The sequence below is a fragment of the Lycorma delicatula genome, chromosome 7, assembly GCF_047948215.1.
Source record: "Lycorma delicatula isolate Av1 chromosome 7, ASM4794821v1, whole genome shotgun sequence".
NCBI classification, from domain to species: Eukaryota; Metazoa; Arthropoda; class Insecta; order Hemiptera; family Fulgoridae; genus Lycorma; species Lycorma delicatula.
In genome coordinates this window covers 27,527,254-27,539,774 of record NC_134461.1, presented here as the reverse complement: position 1 = coordinate 27,539,774, position 12,521 = coordinate 27,527,254, and the positions used below count along the sequence as shown (strand labels likewise).

The window sequence follows — 12,521 nt, the reverse complement described above, 5'->3', positions numbered from 1 at the left end:
TTTATGTTTATAATCCTGATTACGTATTTCACAAGCAAAGTGCTGATTGGAAATTTGAAAACTAACCAGTGGGGTCCTGCACTGACCAAATTGTTGTTCCGAAGAAGTTACAATACACTGATATTTTTTATAAATTGAACAGGCTTTAATTTTTATTTATTATCATTCTCAAAAGCTTAAATTTAATGAATACTGAGGGATCCAAGGAGCAGAGCCCCTCTGCTAGATCGGCTAGTATTTATATATTTTATTATTTATTATATACAGAATGTATCTGAAAGATTCATCCGATTTCAAAAGGCTTTAATTCCGCACACAACCGTTCACTGCAAACGAGCCAGCCATATAGCATGCAAGAGAGTATGTTCAGAGAGCATTCGTGCTGAGTGTTCAGTGACGAGGCCAGGTTTCATCTAATTGGAAAGATGAATCAACACAATGTAAAGATATGGGGGTTAGAGCCACCAGATGAAATATTTGAGGATAGGAGAAATTCTCCAAAGTCAATATCTTCTATACCTTTCCCGAGGAAAAGCTTATAATCTGTACTTTTTTTATGGAAAACAGTGTTACGGAAATTTCTCACATCTGGAAACATTGTAGAACTGTTTTTTTCTTCCAGTTGCAAACAGAATCTGATGAATTAATTAATTATTTTCTGATAGAAAATTAATTCATCAGATTCTGCTTGCAACTGGAAGAAAAAAACAACTCTACAATCAGGGCGGAGCACCACTGTATTGGCACTTGCAGTTTCGAACATCTGTTAATGAGCTTCCACAACTATGGACGTGGCATAAGGGACCAACCAACGATTTGTCATTTCATTACTGGCCAACAAGGTCACCTGTCTGTGACTTTCTGATGGGGTTTTTGAAACACTCAGTTTATGTACCTCTTCTTCCAGCAACTGTAAACAAATTGCGAAACCGCTTAACAGTTGTGGCTGCAGTAACACTAGACATGATCGCTTGAGTATGGGATAATTTTAACTATCGTGGTATATGTACATCCGAAGGAAGTTATATTAAGCTTTTGTGAAAATTGTAAATGTAATTTCATATTATATATCTCAAGGTTTATGTTCATTTGTTAAAAATAAAAGTGTAAGAAAATTAAAAAAAGAACAAGGATAAGTAAACTAAAAGAGTAGACGAATAGAATTTAATTTAAATTTATCATTTTAAAAATACAAATAAATAACGTAAATCCTGGTAATAAATTGAATTTCATTTAGAGAGATTTTAGTGGTTTAACTACAGATTCACCACAGTTCGTTTAAATAATATTGGTACAATTGTCGGTTGTATTAGTAAATGTGTTTATCGATTACGTGAGAGTATATGATACGAATAGTACTTAGTTTATCCTATTATTAACTGATACGGTTTAAATTTCTAAATATCAGTAACTATCTTTTCGAGTTCACTATTCTTTTTATTTTGTAAAAGCCAAAACTTAAGACTTAGATTGATAGAATCGTACGTTTTGAAGCGCCCAATTTTATTTTCTGGGCTATAGCTCTCTATTACTACTGAAGCAGCACCTATAAAGGAAATGTATCGGCTAAAGTTTGGGTATCGGGGATTTTGCAGATGTCAGTTTCAAGAATCCCTTAGTAAAACAAAAGTCACAAAAAAATTATAGAAATTTCCGGAAGACATATGTTGACCTATATTTTTATTAAGGTAAACACAAAATCATGAAAAATACCTCAACAAATTTCTAAACATGGGAAATTGATGGAACTAAATAAATTTTGGGTAAAATTAAAGACAGAGAAGGATAGTATTAACCATTTCTATTTTTGACTTTTTGTGTAACGGTCGTTAAAAATTAAACTTTGCTCGATGAAAGTGATAGATTAAATTATTTAAAAGTCCAAAGTTTTAAGTCGATGGAATTTATTGGTAGGGGATATTCAAAATTATTTCTAAACAGTTTTTTCCTCATATCTATTGACCAAGCATACATATTTAGATATATATATTCCAGCTTTGAGTTGATTTTCGACGCCATCGAAAAAGGGGGCATCAACGTACCCGTACTTTTTGTATTTTTTTTTCAACGTCAGAGTATCCTGGGATGTATGGGCCAAGGGACTGATCAGGACATCAAAATCAACAGAAACCTTTTCATTCATGCAAAATTGGCCTATCTCATATAATTTTCCCTCTGGCCGCCGTTTTGGGCTTTTTTTTAATAAAAATGTTATTTTAAGAACAAATTGGTAGATTTTAATGAAATTTATGTACAGTTACTCAAAACGTATCTACGAAATAAATAATTGAAAATTTTATCTTTGAAAATTCCAAAATGGGAGTCATTAACACTTTTTAATCATTAGTAGCTTCCTAAATATTAGTTTTATCGATTCTTTTTTTAAAATAAAATGTTAAACCTTTTTTTATGAACAAAATGACGCCTCATTTGTTCAAATCGGTAACTAAAGGCTGAGATATGACCAAAATTATTAAAATGAACCGCAAATATTATGCGGGAAAACAGGCTCAAAATTGTCAGGAATACGTACGGCAACGTATGAAGTTGAAATTCGGTACAATGGTAATACTGCAACAGCTGTTTACAGTACTGAAATTTAAAGTTGATCGGACTTAAAGATGAGGATATGATTTAGCGTTTTTATTAAATATTTCTAAAACAAATTATTAAAAACTTATAAAAACTGGAAAAATTATCTGCTAACAAAAGGTTTTATTTTAGTTAAATTTTGACCCCGGTTCGAGAAGGGAATACAACTATACACAAAATAATTTTCATTTAAATTTTAGTTAAAGTTTCTAAATAGACTTAACAATTAAGCACCAAATTAGGCTAAAGTATTTCAGTACATGAAATCTTAATTATACTAAGTTCAAGTCCTCATAGTCAAACAGTTAAGGAAATTTTTATTAGTTTTCTTCTAAACTCATTAAACAGATTTTATATTAAAGCAGGAGATTTAATTAAAATGTTTTCTTATAAGGAAAGTATACAACGGGTTATTAATTTTTACACGAGGTAATATCGCTACATAAAACCTCTAAAGAAACGATCCACCAGCTAAAGAAACCTCTACGTCAGTACGTAGAAACCAATTTCTAGAGTTGTTTACTAAATTCGTTATCTAAAATCGATTTCCAAAATGTATTCTAGATTTATTTCGTAACTGATTTGATCAATTTTAAGTAAAATAATATTTAAAAACCCAATGACGTATTTGAAATAAAAATCTATCAAGGAGAAGTTATGCAACCTTTTGCCGACTTTTTAAAGATACTATTAGTTCTGCGAAATCTCGATCGTTTTATATCGAATTTTAGCAAAGTGAGTACTATAACAAAATCGAATGAATAAAATAAAAATAAATATAAATCGAATCGTGAAGATGTAAAGGTTGTGAATACGGAAAGGTTTAGTCATCGCCAAAAATAATTTTAAAGTGTTAATAAATAATTCGTAAGCTTTGTTGCCAGAGACATCGGGCATCACTCACTGGACAAGATCCTTTTAATATCCCTAAAGTTTGATATATGTAAGGTTGCAGCAATTTAAAAAAAATCGTATCCCAGAAACTACTCAAACGAGTGATTTTTTTAAAATTCATCAACTCAAAAAGTTTTTTTACATATATTACAATGTTTCAATATGAGCTGCATTGGTCGCTTTGCAAACATCCAGTCGATAATTGACTTCTGCCCAGGTCCGCTGGATCATCGCAGGCGTGAATGTGAAAATAGCAGCGGTGATCCGTTGTCTTAAATCTTGTACATTCCTGATTTTTTCACTGTAGACAATGTTTTTAACGTATCCCCGTAGAAAAAAGTCTAGGGATGTCAAATCTCAGCTTCTCGGAGGTCAAAGCACTGAATCTGCCCTACTAATCCAACGATTAGGGAATCTTTCATTGAGAGCGCGTCGAACAGCTAGGCTAAAGTCTGGGGGCGCACCATCGTGTTGAACCATTACAGCAACGTTACTTTCTTGTTCAATTTGGTTAACTTGCGAGAAAAAGCAAGTTTACAGTTATTGTCACAGTTACGCCTGCGATGATCCAGCGGACCTGGGCAGAAGTCAATTATCGACTGGATGTTTGCAAAGCGACCAATGCAGCTCATATTGAAACATTGTAATATATGTAAAAAACAATTTTGAGTTGGAGAATTTAAAAAAAAATACTCGTTTGATCATCTCTAGTAGTTTCTGAGATACAATTTTTTTTAAAATTGCTGCAACCTTTTCGATAACTCTGTATTTTTGTTTTTTGTAAATTAGATAACCGAAGGAAAATTAAATACAATAAAATAAAAAAAATAAAAACTATAACTAATTTTAAAAAATCTTTTTTTATTTTTTTCCGGTCTTAGTTTAATAAAGAAAGCGTTCTTTTTAATAAAGAAAAGCTTAATTATTTGGGCTGAGGAGCAGCTTACAGCCGGTTAAAAATATACAAAGCGTAATTTTGCCAGGAAGTGTTTCGTTTCTTTTCTTAATATTTTAATAAGTGATCATTCCTTAAAATCAAATCATTCATTGTTATACTCTGCGCTGATGGTAATTACGTGATAGGATTACAAAATTCTACGTTACCAATACAAAAACGTATTTATTAGATTTTAAATATTAAAATTTTTTCGTGAAAAATCTGTTTCAATTGGCTTCTCAAAAAGTAATCATAGATGATCACCGGATAGGAATCCCATTAATGATAGTATTTCTAATTTTTAGTAAATTCAAAATTTTAGAGTTGTCATGTGTTTTTTTAATCAATATCTATCTAAATAATTTGCCTTATAATAAGTTATTAATACTACAAAAAATAAATTTATTTGTATCATACAGAGTTTTATTTTGGCTCACGAGGAAGCATTTTATTATCCTTCATTTTTTAATTTCTAATTATTATCTTTTTTTGTCTTCAGTCATTTGACTGGTTTGATGCAGCTCTCCAAGATTCCCTATCTAGTGCTAGTCGTTTCATTTCTGTATACCCCCTACATCCTACATCCCTAATAATTTGTTTCTCATATTCCAAACGTTGCCTGGCTACACAATTTTTTCCTTCTACCTGTCCCTCCAATATTAAAGCGATTATTCCAGGATGTCTTAATATGTGGCCTGTAAGTCTGTCTCTTCTTTTAGCTATATTTTTCCAAATACTTCTTTCTTCATCTGTTTGCCGCAACACCTCTTCATTTGTCACTTTATCCACCCATCTGATTTTTAACATTCTACTACAGCACCACATTGCAAAAGTTTCTAATGTTTTCTTCTCAGATACTCCGATCGTTCAAGTTTCACTTCCATTTAAAGCAACGCTCCGAAGATATACTTTCAAAAATCTTTTCCTGACATTTAAATTAATTTTTGATGTAAAAAAATTATATTACTGACTGAAGGCTCGTTTCGCCTGTGCTATTCGGCATTTTATATCGCTCCTGCTTCGTCCATCTTTAGTAATTCTACTTCCCAAATAACAAAATTCTTCTACCTCCATAATCTTTTCTCCTCCTATTTTCACATTCAGTGGTCCATCTTTGTTATTTCTACTACATTTCATTACTTTCCTTTTGTTCTTGTTTATTTTCATGCGGTAGTTCTTCTGTAGGACTTCAACGACGCGTTCATTGTTTCTTCTAAATCCTTTTTACTTTCAGCTACAATTATTATATCATCAGCAAATCGTAGAATCTTTATCTTTTCCCCTTGTACTGTTACTCCCAATCTAAATTGGTCTTTAACATCATTAACTGCTAGTTCCATGTAAAGATTAAAAAGTAACGGGTATAGGGAACGTCCTTGTCGGACTCCCTTTCTTATTACGGCTTCTTTCTTATGTTCTTCAATTATTACTGTTGCTGTTTGGTTCCTGTAAATGTTAGCAATTGTTCTTCTATCTATGTATTTGAACCCTAATTTTTTTTTTAATGCTGAACATTTTATTCCAGTTTACGTTATCGAATGCCTTTTCTAAGTCTATAAATGCCAAGTATGTTGGTTTGTTTTTCTTTAATCTTCCTTCTACTATTAATCTGAGGCCTAAAATTGCTTCCCTTGTCCCTATACTTTTCCTGAAACCAAATTGGTCTTCTCCTAACACGTCTTCCACTCTTCTCTCAATTCTTCTGTATAGAATTCTAGTTAAGATTTTTGAAGCATGACTAGTTAAACTAATTGTTCTGTATTATTCAGATTTATCTGCCCCTGCTTTCTTTGGTATCATGACTATAACACGTTTTTTGAAGTCTGACGGAACTTCCCCTTTTTCATAAATATTACACACCAGTTTGTATAATCTATCAATCGCTTCCTCACCTGGACTGCGCATTAATTCTACAGGTATTCCATCTATTCCAGGAGCCTTTCTGCCTTCATCATCTGCCTTTCTGCAATCATTATCTAATGATCAGAAAAATTTTCCGACCAATTTATTTAAAATTAAAAGATTTTCCCTTAAAAAAAAACAATTACTCAACCGGTAAGTTATTCAATAATACAAATTAGATTCACCTAAATTTTACCCATTTAAATAGATAAATCTTTATTCTGATCGGTACATAATAATACTTTATATAAATCATGTCAATGTAAGATAAATTTTAAATATAAAAACAAATTATAAGATAAATAAAAAAATAAAGACTTACTTTTAATAAGAATAACAAAAAAATTAGTACTAAAAAGTACAAATAATTTTGTTTCCAAGAAAATTATTTTCAAAAAACTTTCTATTTACGCATGACTAAACATAAAAGCTATCATATACAACGACTTTATATTAATTAGAGCGAGCCTCACGCTTTTTTTTTTAGTCATGCCTAAAGAGAAAATTTTTTAAAAATAATTTTCTTGGAAAAAATTACTTTTACGTTTTAGTAGGAATTTTTATTTTATTTAGTTATTTTTTTTAAGGAAAAATGTTTTTAAAAAAATTTAAAAAAAATTATTTATTTATATATTTTTTTAATTGTACAGGAATTAAAACTGACAAATGAGTTTTTACATTTATTAGTTGTTTTAATTTTTTAGCAAATAAAATAATATTTATTTCCAGTTTTATTCTATACTAACAGACTCGACAATGCTTCGCTATTGCTGGATTTGAATATATATAGATTAAATGAACACAATTGAAAGTTTGATAAAACATTAACAAAATGAACATTACGGAACTTCACAAAATTTAACCTTTCCCTTTTACCCTTTCACCCCTTTCCCCTTTTTCCTTTCTCCCTTTCCCCATTTTCCTTTTCCAATTTTTTCCCATATTCCCCTCTCCCTTACCCCATTTCCCCTTTACATTTCCAATTTTCATTCACCATAGTTCCCTTTTCGCTTTCCCCATTTTCCCTTTTCAGCCTCTTTCCTTTTCCTTCCCCTATGTCTCTTTCTCTTGTTTCCCTTTTCCCCTCCCGTTTCCCATTTCCTTTTCCTCGTTTTCCCCTTTTTATTCATTCCCTTTTTCCTTCTTCCTTTTTTACCTTTTTCGATTTTTCCCTATTTCCCTTTTCCGATTTTTCCTTTTCTATCTTTTTCCCCGCGCGAAAATCGGTCCAGTAGTTTTTTAGTTTATAACGGGCACACATATCGAATACATTGAAATGGAATCGTAAAATATTTAGTATAGCGTTTGTTGCTTTTACGTCCAACAGATAGCGCTGTTTATAAAAAAAGCGTGTTTTTACCTGTCACAGGTGTGACATCTTAGATATATAAATAGTAGGTATATAAAAACATGCGCGTATTCGAATGCAACGTTGTGTCAAAATTTCAAAGCAAACTGTGAAGAAGTTTCGGAGATTTAAGATTTTGAACAAATGAACATTTACATTTTTTATTTATATAGATTATAACCTCAATAATTAGTTTTTATTATTATAAATGATACCAGTTTATTTATAACTAAATCAGATGATTAGAGTACCGTACATAGATTTTAGAAGGTAAATTTGCCGGCCTCCATGGCGCGAGTGGTAACGTCTCGACCTTTCATCCGGAGGTTTCGGGTTCGAATCCCGGTCAGGCATGGGATTTTCACCCGCTACAGATCATTCATTCATCTCATCCTCTGAAGCAATACCTAACGGTTGTCCCGGTGGTTAAAAAAAAAAGAAGGTAAATTTACGCTATTTATATTAAAATCCGCTTCTACAACCACCTTATCTACTCGTACTGAATCTACAGTCAATATCAATCGGATCGATACCTACATCTTATCGATTCAGCTCCCTTCCTCAAGATGTCCTTCTTGTATTACAAATACAGACATATTCATATAAATGTAGAATTTAGAAAAATATATGGAATTAAAAAATGAAATGTTGTACCGTCACTCGACTTACGTCGCCGTGTAAACTTTTTTACCGTTGTATGAGGTCGGGAAATTAATTTAATTAAGGTTACAAGATTTGAGGATACGGTCGAACCACTAAGTTAAATAACAGTATGTAATAATAAAAATAGGAGTGTTTAAAATCCGTATTAATTATTTAAATAGAAACACATGCGATAACATTAAGATAATACATTAAAAAAAAAAAATTATTACAAAATAATTCACAATTCAGAAGTTACTATTGAAAATCTTTTATGAATACGTAAAACGGGATAAAGTTAAAATTTTTTTGTTGTTGTTTAATTAGTATAATCTAAAAATGCATCAACAGAGTAACATTGTTTTCGTAAAAGAAAATCATTTAACTATATTTTAAACAAATCGGTGGGAAGTTTTTTCAAATATTTCGGCAGTTTATTAAATATGGCCACGGAATCGTAATAAGGTTTTTTTCTGGTAAGCCGATGTATTGTGTTGAGTTATACAAAAACCGTTCTGTTGCCTGGTACGGTAAAGATGGATGTTGTTATTTTTTATGAATAACTGAACATTAATTTTAGTAAAGATTGCATATTCATAAATATAAATACAAAGATTAGTTAAGATATTTAATTTTTTCGATAAATATCTACAGGATTTATACTTATGGACGCCAGATATGATCTGACAGCCAATTTTTTTATTTTAAAACTTACTTTTTTTTGAGGGAGTCCCTTAATATGATATTAAATTTTATTTTGGAATATATGTATGCATAAGAAATATTTAATAGCGATAACAAGGTTAGCTTTTCGTTAAGGCGCTTCAAAGAAAAACAGTGCGGCTTGATTTTGTTACAAATTAAATCAATTTGATTTTGTACGTGAACTTGCTGTGTAATAAAACACCCAGAAATATAGTTTTTTGGACAACAGAAATACTATCGTTATTATTAACGGGAATTTTATTCACGCGATCGGCTATTTTACGCCTACCTGAGAAGCATATTCATACGACGAGGATTACAAATATTCTCGGCTACTTTATTCAAAGCGTCAGTAAGAATTCTTCTTCTTCAGTAAGAGTTCTTACCGATTTTGTTAGTTTATATTGTTTATTTTATGTAATTATTATCTTTATTCATTAATATGTATTATAAACACTTCTCTTTTTTAATAATTAATTTTGCACGTCTCAAGTATAATTTAATCGAGGTTATTTCAAGGTTTCCCTTAATGATTCGTATAAATGGAGCATTTTTTTGTTATCCGTGAAATAGCAGACTGTCAGTCTTGATGTGATTTATGTAAGTCCTAATTTGATTAAAATATTTATCTATTCGATTAACAACTGAACAACGATTAATTAACCAAAACGGCTCACCTGTCTGGTCTGTTGGTTAAATCGTCGTCGCAAAAAGTTAACAGCTGATTTTTGAGTCTGATGTTCAAATCATAGTAAGAGTTAGTTGTTTTGTACGGATTTGAATGTTAGACAGAGGATGTAGGAATACCTTGATGGTTGGGATGCAATTAACTACACGTCTCAGGAATGGTCGGACCGAGTCTGTAATTTATACGTAATTCACATGTAATTTATACGTAATGTTTTTTATATAATTTTCATAGCATTGAGTCGTGGGGAGGAATTTGTTCACTAGTTGAATAGATTGCAACGTACACATTAGGGGATAAAAATTGAATATTATATTTCGTTTTTGTAGTTATATATGTAATTTTTATTGCGGCATACTGTTAAACGATTGAAAAACAGTTTTTAGTTAAGTTAAAAATTTTTTTAAAAATAAAAAATATTGGTGAAATAAAAGTGTGATGTTAGGAAAATTTGTTAGTGATAGTTAAAAAAAAAATCAAAGACTGTGCCTAATAAAAATCAAATAGATTTAATTTCAATAGACGTTAAATAACTTTTCTTCTTTTAACTAATTCCATTGTTTGATAAAAAATACATTGCCAAAATATTCGCGGAATTTTTAATTTTAATTTTAATTAAATATTAATTAATTTATGTTATAATTTTAATAAATTTATTTACAAAATGATAAAATTTTAAAAATAAACTCCAACGTATAAGTAAACATGTTTTCTTAATTTATTATATTGCATCTCGACTTATTTATCAATTAATTATCCATTTACGACAATTATTTATTTCAAATTTCGATATTACAGGCTTATGCCCGACTACAGGTATCCATTCGCTCTTTTTTATTATGAGAAATGAAATGTTTTAGAGTGTGAAAAATGTCCAGCCTGATCGGGATTCGAACCCAGAACCTTCTGGATTAAAGATAGAGAAAATAATTTTCCGCTATGGAGGTCGGAATAATAATAATAATAATAAAATTAAAAAATTTCATCTAGTGCACGAAAAAGGTTTGTAAAAATTTTAAAAAATTTCCGAACTCCGCAAAATTTCATTAATTTATCGTAAAAGAATAATATCCTTGTATATCTTATCTTAAGTATTTAAAAATAATTTATATATATATATATATATATATATATATATATATATATATCACGTACTGACCTATCTTGACGATTTTCATTACATTTATCTGCAAAAATATGAATACAACTCTTTCTTTTAGTAGAGAAACGACTTTTGTTTTTATTATTGTTATTATTACTATATTCATTTACATCCAAACTCGATAATGTTAATTCATCGTTATTCATAACAGATCGTTTTCCATCCGGCATATTAACATTTAACTCCGTTTTACCGTTCGATGTAATCGTATATAATTCATCGATATTATACCATACGTTCGGTGTAGACTTTATCATTATGACTGAACGGATGTTTAAAAAGAATTTGTAATCATCAATTAAAAAAGAGTGCGCTACAGGAATATTAAAATTGCTTATAGGTGACCCAAAACAAAACCTTGGACTTCTCTGTCTGTATTTATTCACTAATATATAAATGCGATAAATGTAGTGTGTTACATATTATTAGACTATATAAACTACGGTATTTTTTTCTAATGAAACAATGTTTGGAGGTCACACGCTATCGCGACTCCCAGCGCACTTTTTATTAGTTATTTATAATAATATGATTATTATCAAAACATTATGTTTCACGCAAATTAATTATATTTTTAATTTAAAAAAAAAATGTTTCTATAAAAATAAATATTTAATAATAAACGTTTCATTTGATGTTATTATTATTATTTATATTTTATCTAGAAAAGAAAATAACTGACGGATTTAATTTGAAATAGCCCGTGATAAATGTGAACTAAGCTAAGAGTAAATAAATCTGAGCTTAGACATACGTTGTTCTAGTTTCATATTTACGGTCTATTTATGCAGTATGTTAGTCTGTTTTTTTTTTTTGTTAGAACTCAACAATAGATTGGTGATGATGGAGGACTCTCATTGATATTGATTCGGAGTCTCATTATTGTTAAAATATAACTGGTTCGGCCAGGCCTCGAACGATCAACCTCTGTCGATATATATGTTCCAATTTCTCATTAGGCCTACTTTTAATTACAATGTAGCATACTGATTACGAACAATTTTTATTTAACAAGATATCCTGACCAGATGATTCACGGTTATAACGCTCATCCTTGAATCTATGAAGCAGATTATATTATACCAAAAATGTGTGTTTGTCGATGTATACACATACGATAAACAACGGAGCAACCGCATTTTAGCCGCGAATTATGTTTATGAAAGTTTCGAAATATGTCTTAGATACGCAACACATTTCTTTTCTCGTGTTTAGAATTCACATTAATGAAACAACACTATTTCTGTTGACCGTAAAGTGAAATTTTTTAGTGTTTTATTAGATGACAAATTCTTTTAGAATGATCAAACAGGTTTCGTTTGCAATAAAATATAGAGTTTTCAACTTAAAAGAGGCCCATAATTTAGTTTAATCTGTAAATAATATTTCTGGCACACTTACACAATAATTTACAGAAGATGTTGAAAATGATGTCCATTCACTTCTATGCACTTGTCAACACGAACATCTTCTCGGCCATTCTTGTTAGCTGTACCCTGTCTATTTCCTGAGTGGCATTGATAATATTTGTCTTTCTGCAGGGAGTGTGTATGCTCGTATAAACAATTTCTTTTAAGTAAACCTGCAGAAAGAAATCTGACTAATTAGATCAGAGGATCTTGGGGGCTACAATCTTTGAAGACTGATTCTT

At 30.4% G+C, this 12,521-nt stretch overlaps 1 protein-coding gene across 1 annotated transcript in view; it reads right to left on the bottom strand.

Annotated features, from left to right (window-relative positions):
* Positions 1-11,206, bottom strand: part of LOC142327945 (pickpocket protein 28-like) — a 31,353-nt gene extending 20,147 nt beyond the window's left edge. Inside the window, exon 1 of the mRNA XM_075371353.1 lies at positions 10,868-11,206. Within this exon, the coding sequence (XP_075227468.1) occupies positions 10,868-11,127 (260 nt within the window). The 5' untranslated portion in view covers positions 11,128-11,206. The remainder of the gene's footprint in view (positions 1-10,867) is intronic.
* Between the last annotated feature and the right edge of the window lie 1,315 nt (positions 11,207-12,521).